The following is a 20,983-nucleotide window of genomic DNA, read 5'->3' as shown; positions in this document are numbered from 1 at the left end:
TATGACTTTTATTTTGTTTTGAATATTTGTTTTACATTGTTTAGTTTCTAGAGGGGGGTTGGCTTCCTTCTGTGCCATTTTAGCCTAGTTTTTATTAGTTTCAGCTTTGCCATGTGAGTGATTAAATTTGGGAAAATTTTAACGAATATTTTCTAACTGGAGTACAGTTTTTTCTGAATCATATTTTTATATGTTTATACTGTGCTTATGTCACCGACGGGCCCCACAGTGGTTTGTGCTCCTCTCTCCTCCTCCTCCAGATGGAAGGACTTCCCAGTAGTGGGACTGTACCCGCTGCAGCAGCACAGACGCTCCCTGTGGCTTCAGTTAGCTGGCTAACTGCGGCTAGCTAATCCAAAGCTGCGGGGAAAAATGTTGACTTTCCGCGCTTTGCTAACTGGCCGATATGGTTGCAAAGTCGAAGGATTGTGTCATGACTTTACCCCACCGTGCTGTTGATGTTTTCCGAGCCTGGAGTTATGCTCTCACGAAAGAAAAGTAAGAACGAAGCGTCCAAACCAGCCGAGGTACACGGGAAGTATGTGAAGAAGGAAACGTCGCCGCTCCTGAGAAGTAAGCGCAACAAGTGGTTAGCTTGTCAGCTAGCCCCGAATAGCATCACTTAGCTAGCTCGCTAGTTAAAGTTAAACACTGTTAAACCTTAGTTAGCTAGCATTGACAAATACTGTAAAACGACTCTGTGGAGACATTTATACTTGCTCCACGATTGTAAAAAACAGTTTAATGCTGTACAGTCTAACCAACACAGCTACGATGATAGTTATTGTAGCTAAATGCTACATGAGCGCCAGTTGTAGTGCAGTAGTTACAAGATAATGCTTACAGCTTTAAATTACTCAGCTAAAGGCATATTATACTAGTAGATTAGTTTAGTTAAAAGTATTTTTTAGTGTCTGTACTGACTTATGATTATTGTGATAGCTGCTGTTAAGCTGTTTCTATTAGAGTATCTATGGAAGTGTTATGAACGTTCACTCGACTGAAACTAGCAGTTTTTTGTAGAAATGTGGGTATTACAAAATTACCTTCTCGTGTAAATGTTTTATTTGAGAGTCAGTTAATATTATAATTCAGGTATGAAAAGTAAAAGTACGCGATTTGGCTCCTATTAGTAAAATATTCTGTTTTTATTATGATGTTTTATTTATTTATTTTCAAGCCATCAGGCATGAGCAGCTCCCAGATTTTGCGTTGCCTTTTATTGACATTTGCTCTGCTGACCTGGTTGCAGATCTTATGCCCTCCTTCATCCGTCATGGACCCACTATACCGAGACGCACAGAGGTCCCTCTGCCAGAAATGGTGCCTTCTTCCTACCCTTTGGCACCCAGCCGGGAACCTGTGGTGTCCCGTAACAAGAGTGTCCTCCGTACCCATGTGCAGAAGACTCCTCACGAGGTGGCCCGCACAGAGAGCCACCGCTTGTCTGCACCTCCGTACCTGCCTCGCAGTCTGGGTGACATTTCGCATGAGTATGGAGGCTCATCACAGTCCTTCCTTACAGACGTGAGCCCCATGTCTGAGAATGGAGATGCCCGGTATTATTACCCCTCTGAACCTTATTATGAAAACCAGCAGCAGCAGCGCCAGCCAAGGAGAGTACCAGACCGCTTTCCTGAAGACTATAGATACTACGAGCACAATGAGCACAACTTCCAAAGACATCCCCGACAACATACTCCCCCAGCTCCAAACAGACCCCCTTCAGGTAGATTTTACATTATTTTGGGAAGCTCCCTTTTAACACTGTTCATGTCTTTATTTATATATTTTAAGGGAGGTTTAGTGATAAAAGCAAGAAACACCTAGTTTCAGAAAGTTTATGACTGACATCCCATCAGCAACTCTACAACTTTTTAAAATTTCCTCTTGGAGAACTTTTTTTTTTTTTTTTTAACTTCTTTCTTTGGTGTATGGCAAGATGTAGCAGTATCAGTGGCTGTACTAATGTATAATTTCTGTTTTGAGTATTATGGATGGTTGTCCAACCACACAGAGGCCACTCTGAAAAGAATGCAGGCCACTAGTTGTCAAATTGAAAAGAGCAATTTCAGTCTTTATTTTACTGCTCTGTGTTGTAAACATTACGATGATGTAAGTGTAATTACATTAAGATTGGGGGGGGGGGGCACGGGAATGCTTCTTGTCCTCCTCTTACCATAAAGACACTCTTATTTTGTGGCTGGCTTGTCAGCGTCATGTATACAGTTCAGTATTATGTCAGGCCTGCCTATCACGTAGCCTTGTTTGGGGTAAAGTTAAACAAGCATTAGAGGCTCTGCATTTTTCACCTCTGTGTTTGCTGAAACTTTCTGCCAGCAAACTAGTAATTTGCACACTGCCCCCAGTCAAATGTCTCAGCCTCAAACTGCTCGCTAGCATGAATCATCCTTATTACGTATGTGCTGATCTCCTTATACTTACATTTGACACACAGTGAGGTTTGAGACGCTGCAGCATGTTTGTGTATGAAGCCCAGTCAGTACAATGCCACTATATGTTATTACAGCGTGGCTCTGTGATGTAGTTGGTTACACATTTGCTTTAAGCTGAAATTATGGTTCAGTGGGGGTGGCATGCTGGCCCATCTACCTGCAGAGACCGTCTGTTGTTGGACAGTGTCCAAAGTATGTTGTACAACCGGTCTGTGGGCTACTCTTGCTTGTCCTTTTGTTGGTCCATCAGGCAGCCGGGTAGAAGCACAAGCTAGCGCCCAAGCCCAGATAAGGAGGGTTGCATCACACAAGCATCTGTTGGAAAATCTCCGCCAAATCGGGTAGGAAGGTTTTGTGTGGCAACCCCTTGGGAAATAAAAGAGTATATACTGTTTAAGTGGTGTCCTATACTATACTGAAGCCCCACACACCTGCCGTTTAAATCTCCTGTTCGCAAATGGCAGCCAGTTAAAAGAAAGAGGGGTTAGCTGTGGATGAAGTGAAGGGCTTTGTCAAGGCTTAACTCTTAATAGGGCACTCATTGAAATACTTGGAAATTCAAGTCAGGTTGTCCTGTTCTGTGACATGATTCTTTGACACAGCAGCAGTTTCCCTCTTTCCATAAACAACCTGATCAGACAGCTGCAAAAAAGGGACGGAATGTTTTTGAGTCAATAAGTGTAGATTTACTGAAAACAAAAAATATTGACAAATAAATTGTAAATATCTACTAAGAAGTGAAAAATGGTATTATTTGTACTGATTGTACCACTTTTGTTCCTTATATGTAATTGAGTCAAAGATAAATAAAAAAACAAATAGTGAATTATTAAATCAATTTTAGTAGAAAAAAGACTCACAGTAAAAATAAACAACTATATATGACTTTTAGGTATAATATAAAACTGAGGAAATCACATGTTTCATAATTAGAAATCCTACACAAAACAACACCTGTCTCAACATGTAGAACAATGTTGCAAACACATAATCTGAGCGTTTCGTTAATTTACCACTGTTTTGATGTTTTGATGTTTTGATGTTACGACCACAGGTGTAGGATTAGGTAGGGGTGAAGGTTTGGAAGTTTGAAAAGCTCTGGGCCACTGCAGATTTATCAGATGTCACTGTCTGTCACATAGCTTGATCTTCCCTGATTGGTTGGGAGAAAGTTCCACACCTCACAGACAGTCATATGCGGTTCCTTACCTGATAAAAGGGGTTGATATGAGACAATTTAGGCTTATTTTGAACTCGTGCATATAGTTAATCATATGTTATTTTCTTGTGTGTGATTGATGTTTTCATAAATTCTCTCTCTCTCTCCCTCTCTCTCTCTTCCCATGTTTTTAGTGGTGTTTTCCCTAACTTGATGTTATCAGTCTACCCACTTTGTTTCATTCAGCCCACCTCACTGTAATCTAAGAAATTCCTGTGATGTTTTGAGTTTTAGGTCTGCTGTGAGCATTTTATTTCTGAAGGAAAGGGCAAACATGATGATCATGATGATGAGATGGGGGTGGTGTAGGAGGAGGAGTGCATTTCTGTGGAGCTCTCACACATTCCTTCCCTTCATTCAGCAGCTGGCAAAGAGCTCCACCTTTGTTGCTGTCACTCTAGCGTAGAATTTATCAGATTGTAGCCGCCATTTCGCTGAGATCCTTTAGTGTTCCCCTGTATTTGGAATTCTTGGTTTCTGCAAGCTCATTTGGTTTGAGTCACGCTCATCCACATCCACACAGCTGTCGACTTGACATTCCTCGCTGACGTTATTCTCCAATAAAAGTACAGGACCCGCTGCATGAACCCTCTCTGCTGTCGGCTCTTACAGTCGTTTGTTCTCGCCCAGTGAAAGGCCCTGTGTGTATGGCTGGCCATGCAGAGCTCTCTGCCTTCCTGTCTAAAAGTATCAACAATCCCATTTCCTACCATTCATCACACAGTGTCACTTAGAATAAGATGGCCCTCTGACACAACAATCACAGAGTCGAGCAATCTCAGTTTTACAGTTTAAACTCTGTACTGTCCTCTGCTTTACATGACAGTTTCCCACACAGGCAGTTTTTAAGAAATTTCTCCAAATATTTTTTCTTTCCCAGGGGCGCTGTTAGCCAGCAGCTGCTCCTCTGTATGATTGGTCAGACATCTCTGCCTCTCCCTTAGGGTTTCTAAAAAAGAAATGTTTGTTCTTCTCAGCCATAGGCCGAATACAGGCCAAGTCTCTGGGGAACCTGTCCAGTCTGACGGGGGAGGACCTCCCCCTTCCGGCCGGTTGGACCGTTGACTGGACCATCCGTGGCAGGAAGTACTACATCGACCACAACACTAACACTACACACTGGAGCCACCCTCTCGAGAGGGAGGGGCTCCCTCCAGGCTGGGAGAAGGTGGAGTCCGCTGAGTTTGGGGTCTACTATGTGGATCACATAAACAAGAGGGCACAATACCGTCATCCATGTGCTCCAAGGTATGAAGCGTTAAAAAACGCTGCTTTTAGTTCTTTAAGCAACTAAAGTTCTACTATTTCTTTACTTAGTAGAAAACTTACCTCATCACAATAGAGATGATGTTTCTTTGTATTCTAGCGTACCTCGCTACGATCAGCCCCCACCACTACCACCTCCCGTGGCCTATCAGCCACGTCCTGCAGAGAGGAACCAGCCAGTCCTCGTGCCAGCTAACCCATACCACACAGCCGAGATCCCAGACTGGCTGCAGGTGTATGCTCGTGCACCACTCAAGTGAGTCTAACTCAGTCTTACCTGACATTTGTCTAGTTAATAGTATTCTGGTCAGTCAATAATCGGTAAATGTACAAACAAAGGGAGGTACTAAAAGGAGGAATTTATGGAAGCCACTGGGGGGGGGGAATGCCACCCATAAGTCAAAATTCGGGGTTAGTATCTCAAAATTTCAACTTAATAATTCTTAATAAGTTTCTTATTCTACTTTTTATTTAATCCTGGACATTTTTTTTGATAGTAACCAAATAAGCGAGTTATTTTCAAGCTCTTACCAAAAGTGTAGAATCAATATTTTTTGGTAGTTTTGGTTTTGACCTTAATACTTACGGAAATGGAAAAGAATGATGTTTATCCTTAGGTACCTAAATATGTAATGTATTTATTGTATAGTGTTTTTTAATACCTCAAAAACATGTATGTTTATTTGTGGAAAACTGCATTCCAAATCGGTGTTTATTTCAGAGTTTGTACATATTCAATAGAGAACCCCTGAAAAAAAATCTTACCAAATAAAAGTATTTTTGTCACAAAGAAGTGACTGATAGATCTTCAAACCAGCCCAAAGGGTACAGTGACTCTCCTCTCCTTTACATCAGGTACGACCACATCTTGAAGTGGGAGCTGTTCCAGCTGGCAGACCTGGACACGTACCAGGGAATGCTGAAGCTGCTCTTCATGAAGGAGCTCGAACACATCGTCAAGTCCTATGAGGCGTACCGGCAGGCGCTGCTGTCGGAGGTGGAGGCACGCAAACAGCGGCAACAGTGGTACGCCCAGCAGTCCAACAAGAACTTCATAGGGAACATGTGATGTGTGTGTGCGTGTGTGTGCAGCAGGGACTTCTCAGTGCCACACCTCTCTGAGGTTTCCTCAGTTTGGGAGCGGTCAGAGCTGCCTTTGAAATCATGATTGACTCTTAATTGCCTCTTTACCAAACACATCTGTGCCTTTGCTTGATCCAAATATATCAGCCAGGAGGTCGAGACACATATATGGCCAGGGTGGGGGCCATGTGACACTCCGTTTATGGATGACTGATAGAAACAACAAAACAAAACACTAGAATGAAGAAATAATGTGTTGCATCATGGGAAACTGCTTGTGGTTCCATTGAAAGCCACCGACCTGGGAAAATTGCTGTTTGAATTCCTTTTTTAAAGACTGAGAAGCACAGAGTGTGAAAAATCAGCTCTGGGTATTTGTTACAAAAGCATCCTGACATTGTGCCTTTAATAAAACAAAGTGCAGCAGTTTTACGTCTGCTCATATCGTGTATACGCCAGCTACTCCGTCATTTTTTCCTGTGGGAGAAAGCGACAGGCAGCTTTTTCTAATTTGACTTCATGGCTTCTTTCCTTTGCTCTGTTACTGTCATAAACTGAAACCACACACAGGAAATGTATATTGTTCCTTTTTTTTATGACATACTTTTAAGACAATCCACCAAAACCTTAACAGATATTTAATTTTAGATTTTTCTTTTTTGATTGATGAAGCGATGAAGCATCAGATTTGATGCGGTGGTTTGAGCGTCTCTCGGCATTATTGTTCGTCAGGAAAATTCATGTTTTTGTGCATTCAATTAAACACAAATAAGCTACTGGAACTTTTTTTAAAGAAGTCACATTCATTTTGCCAAAAACTTTACTTTCCCTTTGTTTCAGTTTTTCATGTTTTATGTTTATGGCCGGACATCTTGCTTCACTGATATAACAGAAGTCCAGGTTCTTGGACACATATTCTACTGATCACTAATCAGCTTTTATCTCCTCTTAAGATACTCAGAAATGTTTTCTTACTTTTTTTTTGTCTACTGGAGACCAGTGATAATGTGTTATTCTCAGTATATAAAATGTTTAAGGAGTCCTGTGTATCAGAGGAACCTAAACATTTCTGAATGTCCTAATTGGGAGCAGTGGAATAGGTTTGTACAGAACATTGGGCTTCTCTTTGGGCCTCTATCACATCGCCTCAGAACAATGTCTACAGTTTGTTCATACCTGATTTTGTGAATTGCAATTACAGGACATAAGCAATAAAGTCTGCAGTGAAGAAAAAAATACACGTATGGATGTACAGTTGTTGCCTCCTGCTGCTTGCCGGTCTTCCCACAGTGTTTTATAATGGCAGAGCCATTTAAAACACTGCCGGTACGCCTCGTAGGACTTGTATTTAAAACATTTCTGATTGTAAGAAAACTCAAGTCTAGATTTCATTAATTTGGTCCATCTTTATTAGGTCTTTTCTTTGCAACTGAATTTTTTTGCAATGCGTGTGCTGAAAACTAAGCAGAGTCAATTTGAAGGAGCTCACAAAAAAAGGTTGATTCATTTGACCTTTCAGTCCTCCCACCACATTGAGAGGTGATGCTTTAGGAATGAAAGAAAAGCTCTGTCTCACAGATGAGATATTTCAACACAGTGTAAACATATACTGTTCTTCTGACTTCTTAATGGACACAACACCCAAAAACATAGTCATGAAATAGAAAGGGATTTCAGAACATCACGAATCTTAAACTGGTCTTGGATGGTTCTTTGTGTGAAGGCCTCGCTGATGTTGATTATAGATTGTGGAAGACTCTAGAAGCCACTCTGCTGCAGTGCCTTTAAATTTTCAACCCTTGAGGTCGAACCTCACTATAAACTTGCTAAATATGCATGACAGTGTTCCTGTACGGTTGGTGAGCAGATCTAAATGGGAGGGGGGAAGAAAAAGAAAAAAGACAGAAAAGTTTTGCTGCAGCTTTGTATGTGATGCAGACATTTTACAGCGCAGTGACTCGAGGAGTTAAAACAGTGACCGCAGTTGTACAAATATACAGTAACAGTCTACTAAGCCGAAGTATTCAAACACCAAAAAAGAGCCATCACCGATACAAGCCTTTTGTTTAAAAATGCAAGCTGTTGTGGAAACACGAAAAGCCTCTTTCACCATGCAGCAGTTTTGCACAGATGATTCGGTTTAAGTGTGAGAAGATGATGAAAGAGATGTGGAATGAGGCTCCGTTTCCAAAGCAGGCCTGTCGCCACGCCTAATAGCATCTAGCTTTGATTCCCCCGGTGGCCACAGAATAGCTACATTCCTCGGATTTGCTCGAACATTCAGTGAAACACACAACAATGGCTTCGGCAGCCCCCCCCCCTAACTACATCACAATGGAAACCTAACCTTGCTCTTTCCTCCCAAACCTCAAAAGCCAAACGCACATATAACGATCACTAGGATGATGCATGATTACAAAACTGCAAGCAGACTATAAAGTGAGATAATGTCGGCTATGTTATGTAAACGTTTGTCTCTCCCACCAGTGCCGTAGCACACAGATACACCAAGCCCTAAAACTAACTCGTGTGCCATGGAGTGTCTGCATGTAGCCAGGCTGCAGCAGGTGAGAAATCTTTTTTTTTCTTTTCTTTTTTTTACATGTTATGGCACAATACCAGTTAGTCACAACCATTCAGCTATTTTTTTTATAAAGTATACCTGCTTTTAGAGCTTAAAGATGACAGACATTAACCACTTACCATGCTGATGATGTTTGTAACGCCTCATTATTTAATATACAGTACATATTTTGTCTTTCAAACATTGCAGGTCATAGATATTGTTCCTTATAAACAACACTAAAACTTCAAAGAACAGAACAATTGTCACAAACGGGGGTTTCACAGATTTGAATATACTTTAAAAATCATTGTCAGTGACGAATGATGGAGAAAAAAATAAATAAATAAACACTCGATGAGAAATAAACAGCAGTCTCCTCCAGCAGAGTGCCTGCGGTATTTGTACAGGTGTGTTTGCTTCACGAACTAAAGGTGAAAGACCATGACACATTGCATCCAATGCTTAGAAGCAGCCACCCACTGAGGAGATGCTCTCGGCATATGCATGAACATTAAACAGTCCGTTATAAGGGTTAAAGAAGTGAACGACCAGTAGTGGCTTGCTGCGGCAGCCAGTACCAGAGTTAAAGAGTGCCTGATGGGTGAGGGCATTCATCTGCCTTCCTCCTCCTCCGCTTCCTCCCTCGGTCCATCACGAGGAAATCTCTGACATGTTCTGTCTTTGAACTAATCAGTCCCTCTTCTTGTCCTGCTCCTCAGCCACCTCCTCCACCTGATGCCCAGGGAAGGCATGGTGATACAGGTGCCTATGATTGGCTGCTACATTATACAGCTTGTAGAGAGCCTATGGAGAGAACATGGAGCTGGTTAGTTATTTATCTTATGGATTACTTTTGCAGGAAACACCGGAGTTACATTTTCACACATACACAAGATCACGACAACAAAGTCCATTCATTCATTTACCCATCATGCATGAACATGCTTATAGTATTAGAAAGCTGGTAAAGCTTATATTTCTAATATAAGCTGGTAAAGCTAAAGCTATGCACACATATTTTGTACAATGATCAGTGTATATCAAGTGGTTTATCACTGCATCTGTATACTTTTAGAAACAGAAACCAGGAGCTGGGATTTGGGTTTCTTTTTTAATCTAGTCATATGGATTAGAAGCATTTCAATACTGATGTTTTTTTGACCTGAAAACAAGTTATTCTTATATAACTTATTCACTCTGTTTGCTCTCTTTATTTCCACACTGCTGAAACATGCACAGCAGGCTTCCAGTGGCTACTTTTATCAGTTTTCTTCATTCATATTTGATTTGAAATACTAAATCGACTGCTTCATAAATGTTACATCTGCTGATTCTGACAACAAAAAATGGAAAGAGAAAGTAAGCTCCCTGAGAGCTGTTGTAAACCAGCTTGATTTAAGCCTGATTTAATAAGCTTAAAATGGGAAATCAGGGAGCACTCAGTTGATGTCTATACACAGCCCACTGTTTACATATAAAATTTTAACTTTAGGTAATTTTTCAGGACAATCCGAGTATATTTTCTGCACAAAATATGAAAACAAACTCAATTTGAATTTGATTAACACATCATTCACAACTAAAAAGACTATAGAAGGTTAAAGATATGTAATATAATCTGCTTTAAAGTCAAATGCCATGGATTTATGAGTCTCAGCTTTTTCAGTCCTGGGCACATTTTGTTTCAGAAGTTTAGACCAGGAAGGGAAGCAGTCTGTTTGAAAAAAGCTTTGTTTGCATCGGGCCAACGGCATTAAAAACTGCTCTATTACCATAAAAATAGGCCTTTCTTCAAAGTGCTGATCGGCCTAATAATAACTATTATTCATAGAGTAATATAACAATACAAATTTTGATCCAAGAGGGAAATCATCTGAAATCTTAATTTGAAAATATCTTCATCAACTGTTTAAACTATGTATAGACGAGCCCAATATGATTTCAACCATCAAAGCTGAAAGCAACCTGTTCATCAACAGTATCGAATCTCTTAGAGTGGAGAGGAGAGCAGAGGCCGTGATATCTGCTAAACTGAGATGGTTTACTGTAACAGAAAAATCAGGTGTTCATACTATTCATCATAATAGTTAAATAAAGTCATTAAAAATTAAGACAGAGAATTTTTAATTCATAAAGCAGCCTTAAGGTGTGAATTGAGGTGTCTTCATTCAGGGAACATAAGGCTGCACAAGAGGAAATTTAACTGTAGCTCAGAGAATTTGAGCAGAACTTGAGTTTGATGACAATAATCTCATAGAAATGCATCAGTAGCAATGTGTTCTTGTTAATACTTCCAATTGATTTGCTCTACTTACCTCGTTTGTGCTCCCCTGCAGAGGCGTTAAAAGAAACAAACATACAGTGTGAGCACATGTAGTGAACATGTAACACAAACAGCACATACAGATTCTTCGTTAACAGTGCACAATTGTTGCTCTTAGGCTTGTATGGATTTGCTGCCGCCACTAATAAAGGAGGCTTTTGCCCCCTAGTGGTTTAAAGACACTCTTTCATTTCTAACAGATGTGGATGGATACTGTGTATTGTATTTGTCTTTAATGGCTAATTTTAAAGCGAAAAAGCCACATTCTCATATTAAAATTAAGTAAATGTGTACAGATAAAAGAAAAGGTAATGATTAATAATTATTAATTATTTTTACCAGTGACTCTGGTTTCATATGTTTTTCCTCAGTCTTCATCCTTTGTAACACAGCAGCTAGAGCTCCAACCATGTGTTTTATTGCTAATAGCAAATCTCATATCTTTTGTGCTGCTGTTAAAGGCTAAAGATGTGAACGTTTCCCTTCTAAACCATGAGGTAATTTAATGACACACATCAGTGAAGTTGATTCAAAACACACTTTAACTAAAATACAGCAAAAGTTCAAACTGTTCTGATCAAGTGGGGATATTGCGTGACCTTTAAAGTGTCTGCTTATTTTTATTTGTTCTCTAAATAGGGTCAAAAACATTAAATCACTAGAGATTATTAGCTTATTTTAACCTTCTGATCCCCTATTCTACTGATATACTGCAGTTCACAGGAAAGGAGTTGATATGCATTATTATTTTAGTTTGTTAAAAATCTCTATGCTTATTCGGATGAAATTGCTCTTTAGTGTTTGTTTACAGTACAGCTTCAGATCCAGATGTCCAGCAGCAGCCTGTATTCAGTTTGAATATTGCTATAAACTGCTATGGATCCATTTATGTCTTTTATTTACTGTGACATTTAAATTCAGCTGTAGCTTCTGCTTTCCCACATTCACTGATGAATGTTACATCTGCTGATTCTGACAACAAAAGGGTTTGTACTGTATGTGTTGATTTCCCAGTGATTGCACTGAATAATGCTACTGTCAGTGCTTAATGATTTGGTGGATTGCCTCAATCTGATTAAGAGACTGACATAATTTTGTGCATGTTTTTCATCTTATCTGCTTTGCCACAAATGGTTCATTAAATTCTTTAATGACAGAGTCTTGTCTCGGGTTTGATAACTAAAGGCTCCACCCTAAAATGGGTGGAATATATATTAAAATCTTTGGTTATTCACTCTGAAATATTCTTAGACGCTACAATAGGTCTGATTAGTTTGCTTTTGAGGGTAACATTGTGATGTTTATCCAGTTGAATTGAGGTTTGCAAATGTGAAAAGGGTTGATTACATCTGGAAACATCATATTCCATTAACATTACAGGACACTGTAAGGACATTTTGTTTGGGAGTCGAGCCCCCATAAAAGTTTGAACCTACAATCGTCCCTAAACTAATCAAACTGCAAGAGATACCAGACCTGATAACAGTATAAGTGCTCAAAACCTGAATGCATGTGATGATTTTCACTCACCTGACATCTTTTAAATTCAATACCAAACAAATCGTTCTCCTTTTTTCTTACTTTTATAAGTTGTACAAAATCTAAGCAGCCACCATTACCATCTAACTACTGATAAGTTAGACCGGTTATTCTTTTTATTTACCTGGTCCCACAGCGCACCAGCAACCTGGTCAATGACGGCACCGAGTTCTCGGTATTCCCCAGAGTACCGGATGTAAGCCCAGGTGCACAGAGTGATCAGTGCCAGGCCGAGGATCATGTTGCACAAGCTGGCAATGATGTCCACGCCCACAAAGCCTGTGATACCCGCGGCTACGTACATGACAAAGATGACCACGAACAGTGTGGCCGGCGTGCGGGCTGCGTGGAAAATGTTCTTGGAGTCATTGTGTTTGATGTACTGGACGAACACCTCGTCGATCTCTCCCTCCAGCTGCTGCAGGTAGCGGCGGCTGAACTCTTCACCTCCCATCTTCTTCACACCCTTAAACACCTGCAGCGCCTCCTCTCTGATGACGCTATGTCGGGCTTGCAGCTCACTGGGGGCGAGGAAAGGCCGATCACCTCCACAGACCTGTGAGAAGTGACAGCAGTGAGTCTGTGAAGTCACTTGGTAGCTACTGGACATTCACTTACAAATCTGTTTTCACCTACCTCCTCCATTTTCTTGTTGTACAGATCTTTTGCAGCTGCAACAGCTGCTAAATTATTTGCCTCAGCTGTGGCCTGAGGGGAAGCAAATGGAAATATCATGTAAGGATCAATGTCAGCAGCCAGAAATTAACAGTATGGATAAGCTTACAGCAGTGATCAGAGGTTTACGTCCACTCATCGTTGATTTTCATGGTTATTTGGGGCTTTTAAGGATTTCTTTGAACTCTTCTTATATTATTATTAGATTCAGGCTCAAATATATACATACATCTAAGCTCATATTTTGTAGTATTTTTAGTAGCCATCAACAACCTTCTGGCAGAATTATGGCTGGATATTTGACCACAGCCCTGGCTTTTAAGCATAGTCAACAAATTTTCACTAAGGTTGAGGTTGGGGCTTTGGGAAGGCCATTTCATAACTTTTGATGTGTGTTTGGGAACATTGTCTCATAAGTTTCTTCTAGCTGTTGATCTGAGAGTAAGTTGAAGAATTTGGAGATAATCCTCCTCCTTTATTCCATCCACTTTGTGCAATGTACCAGTACCACTGGCAGCAAAACAGAGCATGATGCTAGCACCACCATGCTGAACAGCTTGTACAGTGTTCTTAAGTTTAACGGCTTGAGCCTCGGTGGTTCCTGCGTTGTTCCTGAAAATCCTAATCAAGTTCCTCTCATGTAGGGGCAAGTTTGGATTTTCTTCCAGACCTTAGCAAAGTGGTGACACATTTGTTTGAACTGATTATCTTGGAACCTGCAGTTGTTTAGAAATGGCTCCAAGAGACCTTCTTAACTTATCTAACTCTACATTTCTACTTCTTGGATCTTCATTGAGTTCCTTGGAGTTTCCCGTTGTTCTGAGTATTGATCAATCCAATGATTGCTGTCAAACAAATCCTTTTTATGCGACAAAGACAAACTACCAGTTGCTGTCAATCATGATCACTGCTGAAAAGTTAACAGACTTTGGCTGTCACAGTTTAAAATACTGCGAGATCAATTACAAGACTAAAGCAACTGTAAATATATATTTCAACATGCATGTATACTTTTGACTCTCTGTGGGGTAGAGAAAATCCAAAAATTACAGTAATTAAATTTAAAATTGTACACTTGATTTTTGTTATTTAAAGTCATTAAGGATATATGCCATCCAATCATCCTATCCTGAAAAAAAAAACCGTTCAAAGAAACCATTATAATTTCCAAATTACTATTAAAATAATGTCCAGATGAGTGTATGTAAACCTATGACCATAGGTGTATCTTGAGTGCAAAGCTTTATTGTATGTTAGCAAAATAATCAGTAAAAATATACCTGTAGCATTGACTTTGGATGTGGCAGCTCCTCGCCTTGGTAAATTTTGATGTAAGCCTAAAAATACAAAAAAATAATACAAATGAAAAAGTTCATTTGTTACATTTCATCAGTCATATGTGGAAATATGGCACTTTAAATAAAGAAAGGACAGAGTTTGGTTGTTGTGCATATCACCACGGTGCTTTGTTCTAACCTTGAAATACTCCAGCAGGCCTCTGCACGTGATTTTGCTGCCGTTGATCTCCTTCACATCGATGTTGCGAGGACTGAGGAGCCAGGGGACCAAGACCGTCAGGTTGTTTATAAACTCACCATCAATCTCTAGACAGAGAGGACAACGGCTGGTGAGTGGGTACAGCATGGCAAAGTCACTCACTGACAGCAGAAGCCTTCTTTGGGACAAAATGCAAGACCCAAAAAAACCTGCCCAGCAAGGCCTTGACGAGCATTAGAAAAACCTCCAGAGCCCTCATATCTCAATCTGAGCATTTTCAGGATATATCTAAACATGTCTGATCTATAGAGGCCCCACCAGCAACTTTTAAGACCTAATATCCTGATCGTAGATATCGCAGGACAGACCGAGAGGTTCCATGTCATGATTGAAGTGAGTGAACTAAACAATATTAGGTGTTCAAAACTAGAAGTACATTTGCAGAGTGCATCCTCCACCAAGGCTAATGTCCAATGCTGATGCAGTATTACAAATTTTATGGGGTCTTCTTTTGCCCGAGCGTCACCTCCTCACCAAGTTCCAAGAAATTTGGCTGCGAAGTTTTTCCCTAGCCTTTCACAAACAATACTATTCCTGAATTAAAGGTGCATGTGGTGTAAGTGAGCAATGAAGAAAATGTACCTTTGATTCTCCCATCAAAGTGTGGGTTGGTGGCCACTTTGAGGCCAGGGTGAGGCATCAGGAAGCAGGAGATGTTGGTGAAGCAGGAGTGGATGTGTTTCCGCACATTCTGCAGCTCTTCATGCTGGTTCTCTGAGATCTGCACCGCAAACACGAAGACAACAAGTTTAAGATGTGCTTTGGTTAAGCTAGTCTCAGCAGCAGTAAGCAACCACATCACTGCAAAGGCTGCACAGGAAGCTGATGTGACAGGACTGAAAGTGGTGTCACCTTCTATCTCAGTAACATCTGTGATGTCTGACCTTAAGTCTCTTCTCGAGGAACTTCATGCCGCCTTCCTGTCCATAGGGAAACTCATATGGAAAACTCCAGTCTCGAACCAGGAAAATCATGGACTAGAAAGGAAATTATAATTCTTGTGTTATAAAGTCGGCTCACTCACTCAAATAATTTTGAGACATAAAAATGTGTTAATAGAAATACTAAAGATATTTCTATTAAATAGAAAATACCTGGAATGGTTTCAGGAAAGTCTCCTCCATAGCTAGTCTTCCATACTCAGTGAAAAGCTGAAATAAAGTAACAATATTGTAACAAGTAATTTGAAGAACTAATGTGTGAGGATGATAATTCTGATATTAATATATAAACAAGTCGAAGGAGTTGTAGTACTGTGCAAAAGTCTTGAACCACACCCAATTTATTTATATTTTGCTAGAAAAAAATGGAAATAGCTCCAGTTATTGAAACATGTGAAACCATATATGAAAATACAGTTTATAAGGCATAAACAAAGCTCCTCTTTGGATTGTGGCCACCTTTTATTATGTCTTGTTTCAAGATAATCCCACACTGCTTCAATAATATTGAGGTGGGGAAACCAATCCACAACTTGCAGTGTTTCATTGTATTTTTTTTTCCATGCTTTTGCTGCATTGACAGTGTGTTTGTGTTTGATCCTTTTCATTGTTAAAAAATAATCTGAAAGAAGAGTATGGTAGACATAGGAAGAGATGGAGGAAGATGTGGCAAACCTAAAGGGACAAGCTAAAAGAAGAAGTCATGTTCAAAATTAAGACCTGCTGCCACTGATTTTCAGTCCAGTTCTTGTGTAATCTGGCCTACACCAGTCCTTTCACTCGGTTTCCCTTCCTTATAAATGGCTTCAGCAGCCTCCCTTCCACTGAGACCATTTCTGATAAGGCTTTAGTAAACAGTAGATGTACCAACTGAAGGGTCAGATGCATCTGTATAGTCCAGTGTCAGGTCTTTGCTGGGTTCTTTTTTCTGGTTTCTTAAGTTCATGACTTTCAGATACTGTTCATGTGCTGTAGATGGTTTATCTTTTTTTGTCCCCCACTTGTTCAGTTTCCTCAAATTTTTAAGGACATACAGCACACCATGCTGAGATATGACATGCTCATACTTTGAGCTATGTGCTCTTTTTATGCTTAAATGATTCATAGGTCAGTGTTAAGTGGTTTATCGAACAAAACAAAACATTCCTGTGAAAACGGTCAGACACAACAACTAGACTGAAAATGAGTAAAAAGCAGCCAAAGTCCAAAAAGAAAAAGAAACTTTAAAAGACTGTCAGAAAGCCTGGAGAACTATTGATCAAGACCACTTTAAAATATATAAGAAGGTCTGGTGAAACAAAAGGAGGGGGGTAGCTGAGGACTTTAGTGCAGTACTATATTTTCCTGTAATAACTGAAAGGCAATTTTACCTGCAAGTGCTGAAGGTCGTCCTCTTGCACATTCTGTGAGATGTTGTAAACCTGAGAGAGGCCACTGAGTTAGAGGGTTATTTTCTTTAAACATGTACAATTTGAAGAATGTGGTAAATCTGTCCAGGTTAAATTATTGACCAAATAGTCCATTAGGCATTAAGGAACAAACGGGACTAGCAGGCATAATATGTAACACCTGTGTCTTAGTTTGGTGTGTTAGCATGGAAACCTTTGTTATAAAGTCTGAGCTTGTTACAAACAGAGGAACTATTTTATTTCCAAAACAAGCATGCAGCTAATTAACATTAGATCTCTGCCGAAAGAGGAAACAGGGTAGGGACAGATGGGCCATTTCTTCTGAACAATGATGCAGTTGGCAGGTGTGCTTGAGTAGAAAGAAAAGAACTAGTTTTGGAGACTTTTCACCCAAAACTAGACGTCAGTCTTGTGGTGGCGCTATAGGAAATTTTCTGGGGTCATTAACGTCTCTAAAGAATTTCATGACAGTTTTATTTAAAAAAAAATCATCACTAAGATAGTCCATCCCAAACAAACTTCAAAGTACATGCATGCATTTTTACAAATACTTAGTCTTTCTGAAAGCTAAGCTGGATCAGGTGACTGAAGGTCACTGCACCTGCATGGAGCTTATCATGGTGCTCAAGGCGAACACAGTGGCTGAATCCCTCAGCGTCGACTGGCTGTCAAATGTGCCTTGCGTGTCCATTAGCAGCACAGCGACCTGTGTGAGGAGACAGATGAACGCATTCACCTTTGCTGCAGGAGTCAGTATGTTCGCCGTGGATGTGCTGTACTGAGGAAAGTGAGTTTTAATACAGCGTGTGGAGTGTTTACACTCCAGAGAACAGAAAGTGCCTAAAGCAACCATTCATGTTCAGCAGCTCGTTTTGAATGAAACTAAAAAGAACGACCATGAAACTAAAAAGAACGACCAACCTTTGATGCAAAATGTTAGAAACATTTGGCTGATGCAGGTATAAAAAATGTCCTAAACCACAAAAGACTCCTTTCAAGTTATCCAACCAAAGCTGCAGCTACGACTGTGAAGGTGAGAAGCTTTAAGATGACCTGTTGCCAGGCTCATTGAGAATATAAAGGTGTCACTGTAAAGAGGTTAAACAAGGATATGTGTGATATTTAATTAAGCACTCAATTGCACTTTAGCCTACTCGTCCAGTTGTGGGATGAAATAGAGTCTCACCTTTCTTCCGTCTGGTTTGTCCACCAGAAAGACCTCGCTCCAGATCTGGATCCCGGTGGTCTCCCTCTCTGAGCCGCCCCTCCAGGAGAAGCCGGTCAGAGGTTCTTCTGGATTGCCGAGCCAGTTTTCAGACGCCTGAGCACCGACAGATCACATGTTAAGCTAACAGGTCATTTTACCCTCAGTGGCTTTGAAATATTGCTCTCTTTTTTTTTTTAAATTTGATCTGCTGCTTGGAAAAAGAAGAAGGTATAAATAGGATAAAGGAAGATAAAGAAATGCATAGCCATTTTAATCCAAGATTACTGTACATAAGCAGGTTGGTGCATGCATGTAGTGATATAATATCATAAATATTCTTCTTTTTTGCCAGTTCCTTTGCTATATTTCAATTTTTTATGTGCTACATTAACTCACAAGCTAAATCGGGAACTTTTCCACCAGCACGACTGAGCCGATTCACGCACACAGACTGTATGATCTATACCACGCAGACTGGAGTAATGCTTTTGCAGAGACTTACATGGTTGTACATGTAACGCAGCATAAAGTCCATGAGGAAAGACTTGCCCTTCCGGAAAGCCCCGGCCACGGAGATGGCCACCACCTCACGATCTCTGACCTCCTCAGACAGCAGGATGCGGCTCAGCGCCGCCTCATCCAGCTCAAAGGTGTGGTCATCTTTGACCAGCAGCACTTGGATGGGCCGAGCTCGTCCGTCTGGCTCCTCCTCCTCCGAGCTCCAATCATAGACATTTTTATCACTGAGGGACCCTGGAAAAGAAGACAGTCGTGGGAAATCATAAAACCTGAAGCAAGAAAACAGCATTAACATTACAGTCAAACACAGAGATGAAGGCAAAATGTTTTATTTAAAGAATTTATTGTGTCAATGAAACACCAACTAAAATGTTGTTGTGTGAGTGACTGAACAGCGAGAACTTCTTCACAGTGATGATAAGCGCACTTAGCAGTCCATTAAGTGAGGAAACAGGAAAGTTAAGTCCATTACTCCTTCCTGTTTCAGCTCCAGATCAATAGCATGGCCTGCAAGCTTGTTAATAATATTCCTAATGAATCAGGCCACACTCTTTTTATCCAATGAGATCATGTGCATTCAGAGGTTTTTTCCCTACTTTTCCATGCAATGACTCAGTGTCTTTCCAGTCTCTGCTGTCTCATGTACAGTGTAAGGGCTAAATGGGCTTCCTGCAATGATTGGAGGCTTTCCGAGCTCCCAAATTCCCCACACTTTAATGTTTGTTTACTGAAGACGAAAGAAAGTCCAAACACACACCACTAATTCCAGTCACTGCAGCTGTGGCGCTAATTTGAGCTTTTAATGCAAATCAAAGCATGGATACAACTCTTTAAAAAAAGCAGCAGTGACAGATTAAGGAGTAGCAGACAAAATTTTAAGGATGTGCTAAATGATTAATAAAGGGTGCCAAGAATGCGCAGTGAATAATTCAGGAAGGAATCATCCAAGGTTTCGTCTCAGGCTTGAAGGGGACTATCGGGGTGGATTCACATCTCTTGCAATGGCCTCTTCAGCCAGGCCTGGCATCATGAACCTGCCTGGTTAACCTGATCGTGTTCCTCTGCTGCTGCTGTTGCCCTTAAAACAGCCGAAGACGTCAGAAGCGGTCTGCTTAAAGTGGGTCAGCCCAGATAAACTCTCTGATGACAAACAGCAGCATTTCACCCTTTCCCCCCTCACTCCTAATGCAGTCATTCAGCCCCTTCCTTCCCCTTGCAGGCCTGAATTTATAGTTAACACAGAGCATAGCGTGATGTCAGTGACAATCACCAACAGTGATGATGGTATTAACGGTCAGGGTGCAGATGGTGGTCCTGAGGATGATGAGAGGCTATCTTCTGATGCAATATTACATAATTGTATGCCAGATGCACCACGTACAATCACGAGAAGCTCACTGTGATAAACAAAATACATCAGAAGCTGGTTTTCAGGCCTCTTAGGGAGGTCCAGAGAGCACTAACAGACATTTCCCTACGCGCTCATCACTGAATAAAAATATAATGTCTTAGAAATACAGGTCTGTGCTTGCTTATGCCTGATTAGACAATATTCCTGCAGAGACTCACAAAAACACGTATTTCTCACGATAAATGGCGTCATGCATTGCTGCATTCAAATAAATAAACACTGGTCATGATACGGTCAAAACGAAACCAAGCCTTTCATCATGGAGTCTAAGATAAACATCTTACTGGCTTACACCCTCTCCTCCTCGGCAGGGAGGATAAAAAACGGTTTGTTCCGTCAAGAAAAGCAATGAAATATGAAATACTGTACGTACACTCACCCCAGCTGTCTCTTTCTGGACGGTGTTTCGCCATAATACTGTCCTTATATCCCTTTGATTGTGGGTTACTGAGCGACCCTAGTCGGTAGTCATGAGTGTATATCGTGGGCTGGGAGAATGCCCTGGCTCCACCAAAACGATGCTCGTCTCGCAGGAGGATGATGGAGCTTTTATCCTCAATGCGATGCAGCCATGCTGTATCTCGCTAGGGGGCGCAGTTCTAAAGCAGCAGCTTGAGGCATGGGACGACAGCTGCAGTTCAGCTTATATTGCAATGTCTACAGAAAAGAATGATTAACGATTATGTGCTTGAAAGTGCGACCAGAAACGCATTTCTTTGTCGCTGCCTTCACGTGAAATTTTAGCTTCTACCGGCAGGTGGCGGTAATTACACAGAGGTTGAAAGGTATGCCCCCTTCATGTGCGCTCTTGT

General features: G+C 40.8%; 2 protein-coding genes across 3 annotated transcripts; one reads left to right on the top strand and one right to left on the bottom strand.

The window, feature by feature from the left end:
* The first annotated feature begins 253 nt into the window (after positions 1-253).
* Positions 254-7,260, top strand: sav1 (salvador family WW domain containing protein 1). The gene is made up of 5 exons (XM_085142848.1): positions 254-573; positions 1,253-1,729; positions 4,653-4,923; positions 5,042-5,197; positions 5,797-7,260. Exons 1-5 carry the CDS (start codon positions 459-461, stop codon positions 6,008-6,010), a joined length of 1,233 nt encoding a protein of 410 aa, XP_084998974.1. The 5' UTR covers positions 254-458; the 3' UTR covers positions 6,011-7,260.
* Positions 6,698-20,816, bottom strand: atl1 (atlastin GTPase 1). 2 transcript variants are annotated; one of them, XM_085142845.1, is made up of 14 exons: positions 20,545-20,816; positions 18,744-18,994; positions 18,221-18,355; positions 17,636-17,740; positions 16,996-17,046; positions 15,779-15,835; positions 15,569-15,661; positions 15,267-15,405; positions 14,604-14,731; positions 14,408-14,464; positions 13,089-13,160; positions 12,577-13,008; positions 10,906-10,920; positions 6,698-9,394 (listed from the first exon to the last, which is right to left on the bottom strand). In XM_085142845.1, exons 1-14 carry the CDS (start codon positions 20,582-20,584, stop codon positions 9,281-9,283), a joined length of 1,689 nt encoding a protein of 562 aa, XP_084998971.1. In that variant the 5' UTR covers positions 20,585-20,816; the 3' UTR covers positions 6,698-9,280. The 2 variants fall into 2 exon arrangements, with proteins under 2 accessions (XP_084998971.1, XP_084998972.1); XM_085142846.1 differs by having other exon boundaries at positions 20,551-20,812.
* Positions 20,817-20,983: the final 167 nt, after the last annotated feature.

This window comes from Neolamprologus multifasciatus, chromosome 19 (genome assembly GCF_963576455.1).
Source record: "Neolamprologus multifasciatus chromosome 19, fNeoMul1.2, whole genome shotgun sequence".
Lineage (NCBI taxonomy): Eukaryota > Metazoa > Chordata > Actinopteri > Cichliformes > Cichlidae > Neolamprologus > Neolamprologus multifasciatus.
The sequence above is the reverse complement of the archived record's forward strand: the minus strand, read 5'-3'. Positions and strand labels throughout refer to the sequence as shown.